A 19,475-nucleotide genomic window follows, 5' to 3' on the forward strand; every position below is an offset into this window, starting at 1 on the left:
AATAAGAATTGACTTGAGAAACACCGCATGGCAATCTTTCGGCGGGATTTTCATTGTTTGTGTGTAAAATTACTGCCGTCACTTTGTGACTTTTGAACAACAACAGAAAAAACGTTCTGTTGTGTTGCACCTTGAAAAATGGGAGCTGAGTGTGGTTTTCAAACGAAGCAGCAGCTGAATGATTGTATTTTGCGATTCGCTTGGTCAGAGCATCCACTGCCTCCTGTTCATAGAGCTTGTAGAGACGGTGACCTGCTTAGCTTAACTTACTTGACTATACAAGGAGACAGGCTTGAAGTTTTCCGCTGCATAAATGAGAAAGATCATTTCTTAATGTGGACACCGGCACACTGGGCAGCTTATTTTGGACGGGTAAATTATGTTTTAACTTCTGGCTAGAAACCGCCAAAGTTGGTTGCAAAACAGCACGAAAGGTCGTTCCACAATTGGCACCAAGAAACGAAGTTTTTGTCTTGTTTACCATTTAATATTAGCCTTTCTTCCAAGCGAAGAGAGGGCATTGAAAGGACGAGTTTTGTCAAAGGTTGCTATTTGCCAGAGTTTATTTGCAAAACTCTATTGTAGAGATCGATTGTTTATCGTTTGGTCGCGTGATCACAAGGTGAAATTGGTGAAATCTCGCCAAAACGCAAAGGTTGCGAGTTTTTAGTATTTTCCATCTGGGTGACTCTTGAAAGATGACGGAAAATACGATATTGAACTTAAGGGTCTGTCTTTCATTAACGTATTTTAAGTAGGAGAGTGGAAGATGGATTGAAAAATGTTGAATTCGTGATGTTTGATATCCTTCCGTGATCGTTTGGTTTCGATTCTGGTTGAGTTCGAGCATTGCTCATATTTAAGCGTCATTTTTTAAACACATCAGTAGCTTTTTGTTGGCAAGATGAAGGCTTGTGTTATTTTTAAGGCCATGGTTTTGTTTGGTGCTTGGCATATTGCATACGTAACAAAGTTACGTCGCTGTACTCTTTGCTATTTTGAATGTGTTAATGATTCAATAGCGCCTTGCTAAGTTACAGCGTACAACAGGTCAGACATTGATAATATTATTAATAACCCTAAGTTCATTACCCATTATCAAACCTTTTTTTTATTGAAGAGAGGTAATCGTGCTGTTATGATAGTGTTTATCAAAATTTGCTAAGCAACACAAAAAAGAAAACAGTTTCCTGCAAGGTTTTTTGTCCAAGTTGTTTATTTTACACATCACAAAGGTTTTCCATCACTGTGAAATAGTTGTGGAAAAAGTAGGCCATGAGACGCTAAAAACAGCAGTCGTGAATGATAATTATTGGTAGCACTGGGATTACACTAATAACAATAATATTGTCCTTTGAGATCTTTATGACCATCTCTATTTTGCCAAGACCCTCTTTATTTATAATAAGGTGTTTGCACTAGCTTTTAAAAGCCAGCTACAATATAAGTTTCAAAGAGTTTTATCCGAGTAGGATCTTTAGTAGGGGAAAATCATTAAAACCTAAGTTTGTGTTGATAAGTGTTTATAAGAGCTTACTTTAGTTTTTAAGGATTCATTAGAGATTTTTGTTACCAGGTTGCTAGTTTAAATGCCAGTTGTTTTCAACGTGTTACTGCTTTCCAAAACATTCCACTGATACATCATTTTGTTGATTTGTTGCGATAACATTTAGTTTAAAAATATATAGTTTTTGTGAAATGGTAGTTCTTATGCTGGATCAGTCATTTTTTGGTTTATTTCATCCTTGAATTGGGCCCATTGATAAGATTGGTAAAGTCATCTGAGCAGCACTCTGAGAGGAATCAGGGGAAAAGTAATTGTTAAGAAAATTTCTAACAACATTCTCAATAATGCTAGAAGGAAACAAATCTTAATTACTTATAATAATGAATTCAGTGTAGTTGTGGTTTATACAAAGGATAACTTTTGCTTGACATTAATAAATATTATTGTTATGCTAATTACCCTTTTTATTATTGTTTTATTTTTAGGTTGATTGTTTAAGGTGCCTTATTGAGTGTGGCTTAAATATCGATGTATGTGAAGGAAGATTTGAACAGTCTCCAGCACATCTGGCAGCATTTTCAGGTCAAAGTGATGTCCTACATTGGTTACTTCAAAATGGTGCCTTTGCAGAAAAAGTGGTGAGTACTGTTTACACTGTGTAAGGGAGTTTTTTATTTGGAAGAAGAGGAAAGGCTGCTGCCTAAGAAAATTCTCCGGGAGCGCTTTGGGCTCCCAGCATCAAAAGTTAGTAGCCTGAGTCATTTTTTCAAGAGCCCAGGGCCTGCTTGTTCGAAAGCCGATTGACATAATCCAGGATTAGCTTAACTTTTGTTTCATGTTTTCAACTTTTTGATGAAAGTTTCTATGCTTATTTTTGTTTTTCAAGATTGACTTCTTTTAATGTAAAGTTTTACCGAATATCAGTGTTGAACAGTATTTTGGAGTAGAGCAATAAACTTTTTGGTTATAAATTTTTAATCTGGGATTAGGGTTAATCATGCTTTTGAACAACCGCCCCAGAATTAAGTAATTAACCCAGCTTCTCCCTCCCCACCCCCGAAGTCAAGTGGTCTGCCTTAGTTATAAATAAATAATAATACAACAGATGCAAAGGTGCCACAGATGACTTACCAAAAGCTGGTGTGTACCTTGTGTATGTTGTACTTAAACGAAGTAAAAAAAGCAATCGCATATTTCCTGTTGCACAGACAACAAAAAATTCTGATTGGCTAATCAGGCAATGCACGGTGTCAGCAAATTTGGTTAGCATAAGTAGTTGACAACCTGTTGACAGCAGCAAACAGCAGACAGCAATAGCGACAGCATCGGATGGGTTATTCGGTTCTATAGAACAATGCTTATCACTGAAAGGAATTCAATTGTATTTAATCCATTCACCCCTAAACCGGCCATACTTAGTATTTTACTCTGTCTAACCCCAGACAATTTTACTTGTCAATGGGGAACCCCCAGGAGTCATTGGGTTAAGGAAGAGCAGAAGAAAGCGATCGAATCTTTGCTGACAGGAAAAGATGTGATGGTCGTAATGCTTGCTTTATATAATGCTTACGTTCAGGATACCTAAAAATTATATATTCACTGCTGCCTTCCTGTTCCAGTTGTTTATAGCGACATTCTCTATGATCTTTTGGAAGTGGCATTAAAAATGTGAGAAAGCGGAACATGTCGCCTTCAAATTCTTGACACTTCTCGTAAAAGCTGAACTGGTGTCCACATTAATAGCTGAATTTAATGTAATAGCTGAATTTGGTTGACTCTTATCCATGAATACAAGTGGACATTTTGTTTGTCTACATTTCGATATCTTCCAGTGATATGGCAGCAGCACCGTCACTGAGGTATTACCTGTGCTTCTGAACCCTTGTACATTGTACATTGTACATTGTAGCAAGTCATTTATTAAAAGCCACTCTTATATCCGGGAGCAATTTTCTTGTCTGTAATTTCCTCACCTTTAAGCGAATATTGGAGATTGTTGAGGCCTGCTGGTTTGTATGAAATTAATCACTCAATGAAAATGTCCCATTTAACGTGGAACGAGGCATTTCAGATTTTTACTGCACATTTCGCGCAAACACAGGACAACAGATGCGAGTCTTGGCTTAAAGGCACATTAAGTATTTTTTTTTTAAATCTGTCGGCAAGAGGAACATGCGTGAATCTTGCCAGCTTTTTTTGAACAATGAAATAAGTTCTCAGAAGGTAGATCGGAAGACTTGTTTATAATGCCGACATTGAGTCTAAAATTTACCTTGCAAATTGGGTCACCTCGCAGCTCTTACAAGGTCTCACCTGATTGGAGACCACCCTTGAGGTTTAACAAAAGAACAAATAACAGAAACAAAGGACCCTAGGCCTAAAACAAAAGGGCCATTGTTTGTTACCCTAGGCCTAAAACAAAAGGGCCATTGTGTCTGTTATTTGTTCTTTTGTTAAACCTCAAGGGTGGTCTCCAATCAGGTGAGACCTTGTAGGAGCTGCGAGGCTACCGTGCAAATTTGGCAAAAGTCCAATGGCTCATTTTGAGTCTTAGGTTTTCTTTCCCGTTGCACAGGCTTTTTCGAGGTTTTACTCCTTGATTTTAGTTATCATAATAAACTTGAAAGTCCTTTCTTCAAACTTTTGGTCAACGTGACAAAAAGGGGCAGAGTTTTTAATTTAAGATGTTCATTTTAAATGGGTTCACAGCTTTTTGGGCGGACTTTTCTGAACACGTCACAAAGAGAAAATGATGCAGTCCCTCATTTTCCACTCACCACAATTTCCACTCGCTCACTCAACATCGATGAAAGAAATAAAGAGGGACTGCTTGCAGTCTACCATTCATTTATCACCCATAACTCTAATTCTTCTGAACTTTCTTTTTTTAATTTGATTACCATAGATTAAATTAAGTTAACCTGTTTTTTAACAGGATAGTCTAGGAGAAACACCAGTACACAAAGCTGCAAGAGGAGGCAATCCACAATGTTTGATGTTATTGCAGACATTTGGAACTCCTTTAAGGTATGCAAACAAAAGTAAAAACAATATTAATGAAGTGAGTTTATTATCTGCAATTTCGTATGTGAACGCTCCTTCAAACCCCCATTGAGGCTTTGCAAGTTTCTTCCCAAGAAGTGTGCTGCCTGGATCTTCTGTCAGTTTTGCCTTTCCCCTTAAACTTGTGAACAGCCTTAATTATCAATTAAACAATAAGGGAGACACATGCACATAGAATTATTGGAGGACGTTAAAGAAACTACTCTATAATATTTTTGACAGTAGTTTGTTCTTATTTTTTAGCACATTTAATATGTACCATCAGACACCCTGCGATCTTGCATCTTCACTTGGATATAACCAGTGTGTTCAATTTTTGAGAAGTCACGGTTGGGCTACAGGTGAAATTTCGTCTCCAAACGAGTATTCAGTGCAATAACAATAGTAATAAAATATTGATGATGATGATGATGATAATAAGAATAATGATGTGTGGTTCCAGAAAATATCCATACCCACCACAGAGGGAATTTCACTTAGGACCCCCCCTACCTCCCTGGATTTTCCATATTTGTAAGGAACTGATGACCTCCCCACCAGAATTTCCACAAATTAAGACACAAAAAAGATTATCAAAATAAAGAATGATGCTGATTGCGGTTACGCAATGGTTTTCATTTAATTTTAGAATTAGAACACTGTTAACTACCTACAAAGTAATCTCGATGACACAATATTGCCTATCCCTTAAAATGAAAGCGATAAATTGCGCAAGCTTACATTTTTTTCCAAACAGTGGGTAGCGGTATCAACATCTGTAATGTTGATGGAATTAATTCCATTTCAGGTTGAATACGTCAAACTTTCAACCACAAAATTAAGGGGAAACGAAAAAGAGAATAAAAACTCCAGAATCTGAAATTGGAAGGAAGTGAGACTTTTACTCTTGTACTGTTTTTCGATTGACTAACACGACACAGAGATTGAAGAAACGTGCCTAGTAACCACACCTGTTTCGTGGTCATGTCTCTATGGAGACTGGTAACAAGTAATGGCGGTCAATATTACGTATGCAACAAGTTGAGTTTTTGTGGCCGAACAGGGGCCCTAATTCCTTTGGATTCGCATACATAATGCTTTGGGAAGAAAGAAAACCTGATTTAGGTGACAAAATAATCATAAATGATATAATTAACCCATTGTCATCCAGGTTGCCGCGTGTGACAGTTAATTGATTATCCGGCGTGACGCATGTTAATTACGGTGATAGATGAGCGCTAAAAATAAACCACATAAGCAGTAAATGTACACAAGACATTGAGTTTTAGAATTAAGTTCAACGGAAGAAGAAACAGTGAACTTCCAGATGATGTAAAAATATTGCTAAAAAGTGATTCAAAACATGTGCTAAGGCTCAACTGAAAATGTAAAGGTAGAATTTTCGAAGCAGCGTGCGTTAAGCAATCAAGAACGTTTTTGATCGCTAACTAAACAAAGCGCTTGAAAAATATATATTATAACTCAAAATATGCCTTGTGCAATTTACAGTTAAGTCTAACCACTCAATGGATAAAAATTGTTTGAAATTTATCCCAATCGCTTTGTTTTCTTGCAGGTATAAGTGCAAAAATTATGCCCAAACGCCGCTGCCGAAACAAAATTTCACGAGGAGCGTTTCTGCTTGTCGAAATACACGTGCACAAAACCGCAAGATTAATTTAGTTAATTGACTATCGTGTTTCATGAGAGAACAAACAAGGTCAAATTGTGTACAAAAGTGCTCTTTCGAAAACTTTCACTGAAAGATAACTTACACAACACAAGAAAAACAACAGAGGAAATCACTGGAGGTTTTCTCGAATTTGCGGAATATAAACGCACGGTCGGATTGATTTATTTGTTGAAAATACCGATCTTCCGAGGTATGCCGAAGGCGAAAATTCCTTCGATTACCAATTTATTTTAGGGAAAAAAAACTTGTTATTTGCAAAAAATCCATCGGTTGATCAATATAAAGCTAAAATTGGGAGCTAATCAATGTCCATTATGACGTTAATTGCTACGAAGGCCTTTAATTCTGCGCGGCTTACTGCATGAAAAAAGGCAGTGCGCTCGGGGATTTTAAGAGTTTTTGACAGGCATACCTACTAGTTTCATTTACCATTAATTCCCATAGATCATCTCCCATGAAAACTAAGAAAAATATTTAATTCATTACGATTATCTAAAACGAAATAAAGAGCAGTAGCTGCCACGAAATCTGGAATTTGAATATTATCGACGTGATCATTCCAGCGAGCTTCATGTTTATCATCGGTCGCTTGGTTTTCACCGTCTTCTTCGTCACTTTTAAAGCCATCTAAATCAAAATTTTTGTCTCTAGTATCCCCTCCTCTTACAGGAAAACCATAAAAGATCCCTTAGATCCCTGGATCCTCCGAATCCGAAAAAAAAAGCATCGGCTGTTGTTTTCGCGTAATTTGATCGCGCGATCGAAAGGGCAAAAAGCCAGCCCTTGTGGGGTCTCTTATCAGCTGTCAAAATATGCTCACAAGACGACAAATGATTGGTCAATTATCCTACTAAATCTCCATAACAACAAAAAATTTAGATTTACTAAGGGAGACTGGGTAGAGGCCTAAGATCACCTCTGGTCAAGACGCCATTTTGTATGGCCGGTTACGGCCGGTTTGGGTATTTCAGGGGTCATTGCGCGCGGCCGGTTACGGCCGGTTTGGATGTCAATGGGTTAAGTTTATAATTTATTTCTTCAAAAGTGATTCACCAGATTGGTAATTAGCAATTTTTGTACTGAGCTCGAAATTAACCCCTTGGAAAGTGATTTTATTGTCCAACCCCCTTCCCCTCTGGAATTTCCTGGGCCTCTGACGACCCCACCCCCTCGGGTATGGATATTTTCTGGAACCACACAATACTAATAATAATGATGAAGATGGTGACGATGATGATAATAATAATAATGTTATTGTTGTTATTGATGGTCATGTTACAAACATGTTTTACATGTTTTTGTGCTTTACATCTATTTCTGCAAAGTACCACTCAACTTTCAGTGGTGAACAGCATTAAATTTCTTCAAAGAACTTTCACAGGTGGCTAAAAATGAAAGAGTATGATGGATATATATATATATATATAAATATAAGTTGAAGGATTAAAGAGGACGCATTGATTCTCTGTTACTCTGAGTTTCACGCCTAAGCGCTCGTCAGACAGAACTTTATTCAGCTAAGATCATACCTTCTTATATACGAATTAGATGAGTAGCTAATTAATTCATTAATGTGATGATCTGATCTATGTGTGAAATAACGATTTTCTAGAGCTATTGTTGGCGGCTTGTGAAATTTGCTAAGTAAAACTCATTCTCGCTGCGGCATTTAGAAATGAGTTCTGTTCTTTTGACAGTTGCATTGTCTGCACCAGCCGTTGCTTAATTTAAAGGTTGTCACAATTTGCCAATAATTGAAAATAACAGAAAGAAATAGACACTTATGATGCTAGCGTTCATAGACTGTCAATTAGCGTGTCTATTGTCCCAATTTCTTTTTAGTTTCAAACCAGAGAAAATGTAAAAGGCTGCTTGATGATGACGAATACACAGAGAAAGTAAAAAAGCCCAGAAATGGTAAGCATGTTTGTCCTTCAGTGATATACCATAGTTGTCCGGTCATAAGGTGCGTCTTATAGGCGAGTATCTTCTTGCAACAAAACTTGTGCAGGGATGTATCTTTGATCCTTTGCCACCATCTTGTATGTTAAACTCGTCTCAGTCTTTCCTTACTGCGACTCCAAAATGGTGGCCTCACACCAACGTTTGTGATGATGGCTTCAATTCTTAGTGTTGTACAACAAAAACACCTGCAAGAAAGTACCAATAACAGCAGGGTTTATAGGTTTTTCTCTAAATTCTAGTTGAATTAATATTTTTCCTTCTGCCACTATTAATATTGTTCCATAAACTGATTGTGTAAGAAGAGGCAGCAATGACATTATGAGCTCTTGCACATTACGCTATAAATCAGTAAAATTTGTTGTTTTATGTGGCAGGTGTGGTTCATCATGGTGATCCTGTTGAAAATGTAAATTCAAATGCCATAGGTGATGATTTCTTTGTTTCAAATGACACGAGTCAAGGCGTAAATGCATCAGATGAGGCACATTGCCATAATGGTTTTGATCACAATAGTTTTGGCGAACCACGTGATGACGCTGTTCCATTTATGAAGGGTAATGACGTGGACATGCAGTGTGATGAAGTTGAAGAAAAAAATCATGAAATTCTTAAATCTGGTAGTCATTATTTAAACCAACCTGTTAGATGTTTAAATCTTTGTAGTCATCTGCAGTGAAAGTGATAATTATTTTGTATGTGTGTGTGATGTGACTGTAAGAATGCTATATTTATGATCCTTCATGCAAAAAAGGGGGCTTATGGATTTCATCAAAAACCGTGAATTTTTTTCATGGTTAGGGAGTAACGTATGTTCAAGTTTGGATTCAAGTTTGAGTTTGAGTTTGAGTTGGACTTCGAGTTTAGCTCTTCATTCCAATAGCTCACTTTCAATATATTAAAGTTTAGGGCACGTAGTTCCCGGTGTTGTGGTCTGTCTTCTGTTGAGTATCATGGTTGGGAGGGTAAAAAAAGGAGCCACAGTAATTGGCGCAAGCTGTTGTGGCGCTCTGCCAGCTTGACTGGCAAAGTCTGTAAATAAATAAATAAAAAAATAGTCCTAAACAAAATGCATTGTATCGAGTCTCTGGGGAATAAATTTATACAAATCGTTGTGTTTATTTCCCAGATCCTTTTGTTCAGGACTGAATTTTAATATATTGAAAGTGGGCTATTTGCTCAATTCCTGTCCACGTGGCTGCAAAATCTGCCACATTTTTGTGATGCAAGAAAGAAATTTGTTGTTGGGTTGGGTGGGGGGCAAATAAAAGAATAGTACCCCAGCCCATTTGTGTCAAAAATTTTATTAAAGCGGCAATGGCCATGGAAACTAAAGACGCTGTTACACTGTGAAATCTTTCGTGCAACTTGTCTTGCAATGTTGTGGTGACATTGTGGTGGGACAAGTTGCACAAAACATTTCACAGTGTAACATATACCCTGCAACAGCGAAAATAGTTGAGAGACAAGTTGCAAGAGCTGTTGCCGAAAGTAGAATTAAGTTCTACTTTTCGTGCAACTTGTCTCACAATGATTTTGGCTGTTGTAGGGTATGATACTCTGTGAAATGTTTTGTGTAACTAATCTTGCCACAATGTTGCCAAAACATTGCAAGACAAGTTGCACAAAACATTTCACAGTGTAACAGCACCTTAAGTGGGAAAGGCCTTCCTTCAGCTGCTACGGCTAACATGATTACTTTTGGACAAAGTGTTGATTAAATTTTGTGGTTTTTGTTAATTTCAGTTTACAGTGTCCCCAATTAGGGCTCCAGTGCTAGATTGACTTGAAACTCAAATAAAGTTCCTTTCCTTTCCTTTCCTTTCTGTATTACCATTTGTTATTACTTTTTCATTGTAAATAGCCTATTTCAGAAATCCACATGACCATGAGTGAAATATAAAATACTTTTAATTATCTTCAAAAGTTACATTCCTTATTAAATAACTACGATTGACAGAAAAAAAGAACAAGCTACTTTCTTTCCATTTATTTTGCAATTTAAACAATCAGTACCAGCAAAACAGCAACTTTGAAGAGAACAAACTAATACTTTTGACTATTTCTCTCAATAAAATAAGCTGTTTCTGAATAGGAGTCTAGTATATCAATTTTTTATGCAATCTGTTATGCAGATAATATGTCCCATTGAAGAGGTGAAAGTGCTCTGTGGTGTGAATGTGTCTTAATACCGGTTTTTGCAATCTGCAGGCAGTTTGGGGCAGCTTCTCAACTACATGTAATATTGCACATTAGTCAAATAAGTCCTTCTAAAATCAAATGGGGGTTGTCCTTTTGAACGCTATAGTAAAAGATCCCTCCAGGAAATGTCCACAAGGTACTTCTCTAGTGCTTTTAAACTGTAATTGCACAATACTGTAAAGTTGAAAGTCAATTTGCAAAAAAGCGAATTTGTGCACTTTTGCTCCAAAAGCAAACATTTCATTTAGCAAACAGAAAACAAACATGTAAAAAAAAGGAAAAAATATCAGGTTCATTTTTAGCAACTCGAAGTCTAACTCAAACTCCAACTGGAATCCAAACCACCAAGGAGCCCGCACAATCTGTTTGTGTAACTTTTTGTAATTTTATATTCACCGTTTCTTCTGTAGCAACATTTCGATAACTATATACACGAACCAATGCTAAATAAAGGTTGTACTGTCGTTCTTTCACCTCAGAAGTTGTATTTTGAGCGATTTTGAAGATTTTGCGCTTGCTGTTTGCTGTGCCTCTCAACAGAAGGACGGGTGGAAAATAATTTTTGAACGGCTCCAGCACAGGGCTGATTCTTCCCCAGCAAAACCTCATCGCTCTGCTTTCAAACTTCTTAGGAGAATGGTTGAAAAGATTCACACTTCTTCTTGTACTTCTCAATCGAAAACTCATCCAAACGGCCCAGAGCGATCGCTCGAAGAAAATCAAAATCCCGTACCTTCCGAGTGGTCGAAATGCAAAAGAAGATTCATGCGTGCCAGCCTCAAACAGCGTCCAATCAGAAAGAGGCAATCAGCAGAACACTTTGAGGCTGGCACATATTTGTAGACTGTCTTAAATTAAAATTAGCAGACAGGATAGTTTGAACAAAAAAACTTGCCAATAAGTAAACAACAGTTAACCAATAATATTATTAAATTTTTATAAACAGTTGGCTGACTGTGTATGAATCAAGGTATCCCCCTTTAAAATTTTGTTGCTACATTTCACCTGTAATCAACTAGTTGTCTTTAATTTGCACTGAAATTTTTTTTGTGCGTGAACTAGAAATTAAAAAACCTTTCAGCGATGTTGTAGGCAGGATAGAGAGAGTAGTTTATGGTGGGTATAATTCAAATAGGTATCAGTGCACCTCTATTAATGTTTTTGCATAAACGAATTGTGTAAGAAGAGGCAGCAATAACATTACGAACTCTTGCACATTATTCTATAATAATAACAACTTTATTCATTCAGTTCAATGAGTGGGAAGGATACCAGAGGTTACACATGAATCTTGTTACGTATTTTGACTGCTTGGAAGGTATGGGATTTTTGATTTTCTTCGAGAGCTAGCTCCAGACCATTTGGGTGGATTTTCGATCGAGAAGTACGAGAAGAAGAGTGGATCTTTCGGCCATTCTCCTGCGAAGTTTGAAAGTGGAGCAATACGATTTCATGGGAAAAATCGCCCAGGGACTGGAGCCGTTCAAAAATTAACTTCCACCCTTGTCCTTCTATTGAGAGGCACAGTAAACAGCAAACTCGAAATCTTCAGAATCGCTTAAAATACCACTTCTGAGGTGAAAGAACAACCGTGCACTACAGGTAAGGTAATACAACGTTTATTATTTTAGTGTTGGTCCGTGCAGATATTTATCGATATATCACTACAGATGGAGCAAATGGTGAATCCAATACATTTATTATCAAATTACAAACCGTTACAGAAACAGATTGTGCGGGCACAGGCAACCCAAACATAATTCAAATGCTCAGTCAACATAACCATTTATAGGGTTTATCTGGGAAACATGAATTGCAGATAAAAAAGCGGCTAATCCTAGTTTACAACAAGCATAATTGCCAACGAGTCAGGCCTTCTGAAGACAGAAGGCCTGGCGAGGCGGCAGCTTATAGAGCCGCGAGAAGATTTTTAGGCGGACGAAATCTCAGAAGCGCTTCAAATTTGAGTGTAATGTAGACCAAAAGCTGTAATGTAGACCAAAGTGATGAAATGTTGACCGTAGCGATAACCAATGAGAGTGCCGCACGAGTACGCCGCGTGATGTTTGCAGCCGCCAGGCGCCAGATCACGCAAGCTTGACTCGTTGGCACTTTAGCAACAGCTATAACTAGTAAATAAAATAAACTTATTTTTACTTCACCTTGTGTTGATTTGAGGCATTCTGGGCTAGTTTTGAAATTTTCTCCTATCCTTCATTAAAAGTAGACAAGGCTGGAAACTCGGAACCTCTGAAGCCAGTGATCACTCCGCGGCCGTGGACGATTTAATCCCAAAAATCGACTTGATCGGCTCTTTGTCCACTCTCACATGAATATAGATTATTAACAAACGATGTAGCGTAAAGGCCCACAGTCCGAAAACAATCTCCACATGCTTAGAGAACAAGCCATTTTTCACGAAGAACCCGCCACTTTCTCCATCTTGAAAAGCGTTTTGAACTCAGACAGGGCATGACTGTTGGCCTGGTGACAATTTTACTCATCTCCCTGAGGGGTAGGGATCCAAGATCAAACTTCACCAATCTCGATCTTTCCCACGTCACCATGCGCTTTTGACATCTAAACCCTTTGTCTGGAATAGCCAATCGCGTTGCTCAAATACGTAAACATGCAACTATTAGTAAGTTGATTTCAAATTTCCCACAGAAAAATTACTTGCTCCCTGCTGTTCTGCCGTGTTATTGGAGCTGAAAAGAACCGAACTTAACAAGTTGTCCTCAGCTGAAAGCAACAGAAAAAATTTGTTTAAAACCAGTCTTTTCCTAGCAGATAAAAGCTTTCAAGTGCTAAGAATGCGATGTGTTGATCGCGTTGAGAACATTGCGTTCACTGAACAGTGGCGAGTTCTTCATGAAAAACTGGCTTGTTCTCTAAGCATGTGGAGATTGTTTTCGGACTCTGGACCTTTATGCTATATTGTTTGTTATCGTTCTTCACTCGAGAGTGGCCAAAAAGCCGAATCAAGTCGAGTTTTTGGGAATAAATCGTCCTCGGTCACTGAGTGATCACTGGCTTCAGAGGTTCTGAGTTTCCAGCCTCGTCTTCTTTTAATGAAGGATAGGAGCAAATTTCAAAACTAGCCCAGAACGCCTCAAATCAACACAAACACACAAGGTGAAGTACAAGTAAATGTGTTTTATTTATTTTCCTTGTTGTAAAAGAGGATTAACCGATTTTCTTCTGCAATTCATGTTTCCCACATAAACCCTACAAATCGTTAGGTTGACTGAGCATTCAAATTGTGTGTTTTGGCCACCTGTGGTGTGGGTTCCCTGTGTCCAAACTCAAAGGTTCAAGATTTCCTCAGGGTCATGGTGTGCAAATTTCAATTTTCCCGGCGTGAGTACGCCATGATCACTCCACAATAAAAACCTTTCACTTTTGGCATGAAACTAATCGTGCCGTGAACGATCAGTGAAAACTTTCACGCCATGAAATTAAGGGTAAAAGTCATGCTGTTAAATTGGGAGTGAAAAAATAATTATTCACAACGTGAAATTTATCAGAGTGTGCAGACGTCAGTCACCATGAAATCTAGCCTCTTATTTTCTGACTCAGGACAAAAAGAATGCCTGATGGCAGGGTATGAGAAATCTGTGAAAGCTGATCAAGGCCAAGAAGAAGAATTGTTACTCCTGAATATTCACGTCTGGAAAATAATGTCCCATTGTAAAGAAATTCTTGTTGTCCACCAGTTTCAACTTCTTATTAGAAGGATTGACACTACAACACTTTATCACTTAACAGCAATGTTATGGTACTATATCAAACACCAATATTATTATTACTGAAAAAGATTCAGTCATTTTTGTGACGTAAAAATTTACCATGGCAACAGGAAAGCCCTGCGAAAACACCCTTTATTTTGGCTTTAGCTGGTCACATTTCAAAAATGAACTCTATGACCCTCACTTTTAATTTCTGAAATGTAATCAGCATGCCGAAATGAAACTTTCTGCAAAGTTTAAAAAATTCTGTGGAGCGGATTCAGAGCCACCTTAAATAATTGAAATTTAAGGTAGCTTTGAATCTGTTCCGCATAATTTTAACTTTCCAGAGAGTTTCGTCAGTAAAAAACTGGGGTCACCAAGTTCGTTTTTCAGATATGAGCAACTAAAGCCAAAATATAGGGTGCTTTTACAAGGCTTCCTGTTGCCATGGTAACTTTGTACATCACAAAAATGACTGCATCCTGTTCAGAAAAAAATTGATGTTTCACATGGTTCCATAACACTGATGAACTGATCTTTTCAAATAGAACTTGAGAGTTTCATTCCAATCACCTTTAAATCTTTTGTGCAAGCAAATAAAAACTCAGAGAATGATTTCTGGCTACACCAACATTGCCAGAATCCGTGGTGCCAAACATGTCTGTTTCTTATGTCTGGAAAGCATAATTTTCTACCAGTCCCACCAAACCGTTTAGCGTGTGATGTTTTGATTCCTGTTGATCTTTTGATTTTCTGATAAAGATCCAACTACCACGAAGATTCTTTTACAAATATATCTTTGTATGCAACGTTTAAAACTTGTAAAATGAAGAACCGTTCTGGCAAACTGAAGTTGCATGCTTTTAGCAGCTAAAGGAAATAACAATTATCTCATTCTGCATCAATGTGAAAGGTTGTCGGGTAAATTTTCTGGTAAGTGCACTCCATACTGTCACCTAGTTTTAAGAGTGAAAGTCTCTGAGGGCAATAGACCCGCAGCGCTTGCATAAATCATGAAAATAAATAGGCCCATTGAAAGCATGCTTGAATTTCAACAAGGGAGCCCCAAAATTGGCAAGAATTTGTGACGCTGATGAATAATAGAGCCACTTCTATTTCCAAAACGATGGAATTACCTGGTGATAAATAACCTTGTCTAGGAAAGTGAATTTTTGATTTTGCAGAAACAGTGGTCAAACTCAAGAGTTGGAGAGTTGGGATCTTTGTGTTGAATTTGTGCATTTCTTGTCGAACTTTATAACACTTGAAAGAAAAACAACGAACAAAAACAAAAACCCAGTGTCTTGCCATCATGTCAAGTGTCACAGATGTATCTTTTGTTTTGTAAGTTGTTAGTAAAATGCAAGGAAACTTAATCACAAGCAGCCGTTTAAAAGCAATGTCACTTTCGATTTTGCAGTTTACTTGTGCAGCCAAAAGTACGACAGAAAAATTGGATGTAGCAAAAATCTCACAAAATGTTTTTCTTGGATGGTAACTTTATATTCGTGATACAGCATTTATGTTGTTTTCGTGTCGCAAATTTTGTTGCTGATGGCAATTTTTTTCATTCTCGGTGGAAACTACCTAAAAACTTCCTTCTGCTCTTCCTAAAAACTGTGTATCAGTAAATTTGTATTTATTTGCTTTTGCATCAATATTTGTTTTGCATAAAGAAGGCTAACAAAAGCTATACCTTGCTTAGTTCACATTTTTGAGCGTACATGTATATTTCTGACAGCAAGTCATGTATTTTGAGGTCTCCCATCCAGATACTAACCCCACCGGATAGGGCTTAACTTTTGTTGTGGAAAGCTGTCAGACACGCAGAGTACACGCTTAAACCTGCTGTGAAAAGAAGTAGATGGGAACTTCATGCCAGGATTAGGATTTTACTAGTAACCACTTGTCTTCTCAGGGGGCTATTTATCTAAGACATCTACCATAGCACGTACTATAACAATTTTCTTTTGTTCTCCCAAAAAAGCAAATGAACCTAACCCCGAGTTGGCGATTCGCTGATAGATAGCTGATTTTGAAAGACTCTCAATAATGCTTGCAGTAATATTTCTTTAAAGGTGGCGTGACATAATGATGTAATAATGTTTAGGGTAACAGATTGATGTTTACGCAAGAGGTTCACTTTGTTTCACAGCATGAAGTATTTATCAGAGATTACGACCTTTTTTCACGGTGACTGACCTTTATTACGGCGAGAAAAATTTCATGGTGACCGTGACTTTTTTTATGGTGTTCACGAAAGATAAATTTCACTTACATTCCAATAATTTTCAACATTTTCATGGTCAGCACCATGAAAATAGCAGTGGTGTGAAGTTTGGATAAGCCCCCAAATCGCGTGAAGGGTCAGACACTTACATCCAGTAAGGGATACTCTGCTTTATTTAACTCTGAAGACATCTTGAGGCTTGTGTGGAGCTCTTGTTAATAGGACAAGGACATAAGTACTTTTGCAGTTGTACTTTTGCTATGAAGGACAAGGGGCAGAAAAATGTCCTGCCCACCCTGTATTTCCTAGATGCCTGCTTCAAAAGAGAGCCATAACCGACAAACCGACTAGTGTGGGAGGTCGTGGGATCAAAAACTCCAGCCAGACCATCACTCGGGGTCTTTAAATAACCGAGGAGAAAGTGCTACCTTCATAATGAGATCTGGAAATGGTTACACTCTCTAGTCTTCTTGGATAAGGAAAATAAACCATAGGCCCTGTCTCACATGCCTTCAATGTTCATAACCTTGTGGGACATAAAAGAACCACACACTATTCGCAAAGAGTAGTGCATGCAGTTCCCTGGTGTTGTGGTCTGTCCTATGGCATGTTGTATCCCCATCTAGTGCATTCTGATTTAGGAGTAACCAATAATTTATTACAGCGGTTATCAGTCACATGCACCCCTTGACAACATTTTTTTCACATTTCTAAAGTAAAATTTAGGTGGACGTCAATCAAATGTTTCCTTGACAAATTCATCTGCTGCCAAGAGAACAGGACTATTGTCATGGAAACATTTGATTGTCGTCCACCTAAATATTGCTTTCGAAATATGAAAAAAATGATGTTGAGGGGCGCACGTCACTGATAAGCGCTGTAAGCGTTAAAGCTACTTATATACAATGTAATTTTCTATGTACTAAGAAAAGCTCTGGTCATCCTTGCAACTTGTGTCAACATAAACATTATTTCCAAGTTTTGTGAGTTTTAAGGATGCAGGGGTTTAGAGCACTTGATTTTGCATGCAGTTGTGGAGGGTTGAACCTCTGTTCTCATTACTGATTGATCATTGATCATGAATTCAACTCTGCTACACTTTGTGTATAACTAACTTGTTGCCTTTTGCCAGTAGAGGTTCTTAACCATGTGCTGTTTGTTTGTTTTTCCACTGTAGTATTTTATTATTGCAAAGCACATTAATGAGGTACTTTTTTAAGCTACAGTGGGCAGACAATGTAGGGCTTGCTTTTAATAATCAAAAGCAAGTCCTGCTATGGACCATTCAAGGGTGGATCTAGGGCAGATGCACTGGGTGCACGTGCACCCCCCTCGGTTACCAAAAAAAAAACTTTTTAGTTCAAAAATTCTTAAATTTACAAACGAAATAAAAAACCTAAATAGCAAAGCGAATTAAGCTACTAGAGGATATTAAAAGCACAAAAACTGCATTAAGTTAGATTTTTATTTGCCTCATCATTTACAGATTTATCATACTACAGCCCTAACCCTCTTAAAAGCATGTATTACGCATTGTCTAACATATAAAGATTGGGCTTCCTGTGCATTTCCGTCTGACATGTGCACCCCCCCCCCCCCCTAGCCAAAATCCTAGATCCGCCCTTGCCATTAATCCTTGTATCCTTAACGTTTCATCTTCATCTTCACGTTTCATCAATCAAATTTTCAATTTCTGATGTTCACTTTACTATGTCAATTTATCCTGAGAGAGCTTTTTTCCTCATTGTCAGATTCAGGTGCACTGTATATATCCTCTTCAGCTTCTTCAAATGAACTTAAAGGGAGAGTTTCACATTTCTGTGCATGGGCAAACTGTCACGTTAGCCTATTTAATTCCATTGTTATTGAAAAAATTGAAAGCACTGATGCAGGAAACGGAAATAATGTCATGTGAAAGTGAAATTACTCGTTGGAATTACATTTGGAATTTACTTTGTGTTATGAACCTACTGCATGTGAATAAATAACTCGTGTGTTATGACAAATCGTGCATATATAGAAGAAAACGTTCGCCCAGAACAATAAATTGATGGTCAAAACTAAATTAATTTGATATTTTTGTGTAAACCTGCAGTATCTTCCACCAAATTTTGGCCTCGGTCATTCATTGTACCTTATTCATAAATGGCAGTCACATTTAATTGTTTTGTCCACATGCAAATTAGCCCACCAAGCCTCATTTTAGAGCAAGACTTCTTTTCGATTCACTGTATGGTATCGAGGCTTGGTAGCCTAATTTGCACTTTGACAAAAGAATAATTATAAATTGACCGCCCTTTATGAATGTCTATTAATGAACATCATCTGGTTCGGTAAGAAAACGCAAAATTTACAACTGCTAGCACTAAAGCTTGGACATGGGCAAAACCGTGAAACTGTCCCTTTAATTATTAATTAATTTAATTAAGTAATAGAGTGGTTTTCAATTGAGTGTTGAAAGTAATTAGATAATTACTTTGATTTGCATTACTTCACTCAGTGATTGGTCCAAAGTTCTTGCGCCACTTTTTCAACCAATAGTGAAACAAAAACCAATCGTAGCTCGCGCATGCACATTTTTCTGTGCTTTATGTCGGCTACATCTAATTACTTCGAGTTTTGATTGGTATACTGGATTGTCTTTGTCCTTTTTGATTGGCCAAAGTAATTACTTTGGTTTTGGTTTTACGACACTCATTTGAAAACCGCTCAAATGAGACATTTGTGTCTTGTTTTATTATACAATCACTGTACATGCACATGGCAACAAATTTCTCAGAAAATATTGCTACAATAATCTCTTTGTATATCAAGCAAATCCTTTGTAGATTAAAAGTTTGCAATGAAACTGAGTGAACATTTTTAACTTTGTTGATGGGGATAAGTTTTACTTGCATTACACTTAAAATAAATTGATGAACACTTAAGAGAGATACGCCACAGAATAATTCCCATGAGTTACTTGTATTTTTCTTTGTATACATGAGTCTTCAGACAAGTGGGATATGCCCTTAATTTATTTTGGATACCACCCGAAAGTGTTACATAACTACTTTTTTTATTATTAAAAACTAGATCATTGGATAATGCAATTCTAGAGTTTTTATT

General features: G+C 37.5%; 2 protein-coding genes across 4 annotated transcripts in view; one reads left to right on the forward strand and one right to left on the reverse strand.

Moving 5' to 3' along the window:
- On the forward strand, nucleotides 1-19,215 carry LOC138015944 (ankyrin repeat domain-containing protein 2-like). Of its 2 annotated transcripts, none has more exons than XM_068863073.1 (7): nucleotides 1-372; nucleotides 1,993-2,145; nucleotides 4,443-4,534; nucleotides 4,814-4,911; nucleotides 8,085-8,159; nucleotides 8,582-8,761; nucleotides 13,986-19,215. In XM_068863073.1, exons 1-7 carry the CDS (start codon nucleotides 139-141, stop codon nucleotides 14,216-14,218), a joined length of 1,065 nt encoding a protein of 354 aa, XP_068719174.1. In that variant the 5' UTR covers nucleotides 1-138; the 3' UTR covers nucleotides 14,219-19,215. The 2 variants fall into 2 exon arrangements, with proteins under 2 accessions (XP_068719174.1, XP_068719175.1); XM_068863074.1 differs by lacking the exon at nucleotides 1-372 and adding an exon at nucleotides 642-728.
- Nucleotides 18,722-19,475, reverse strand: part of LOC138015943 (iduronate 2-sulfatase-like) — a 9,725-nt gene continuing 8,971 nt past the window's right edge. For both annotated transcript variants that reach the window (XM_068863070.1, XM_068863072.1), the window contains exon 6: nucleotides 18,722-19,475. This exon is cut by the window's right edge and continues 2,572 nt beyond it. The gene's annotated coding sequence lies outside the window, so the exon portion shown is untranslated.

This window comes from Montipora capricornis, chromosome 9 (assembly GCF_036669925.1).
Source record: "Montipora capricornis isolate CH-2021 chromosome 9, ASM3666992v2, whole genome shotgun sequence".
Classification (NCBI taxonomy): domain Eukaryota; kingdom Metazoa; phylum Cnidaria; class Anthozoa; order Scleractinia; family Acroporidae; genus Montipora; species Montipora capricornis.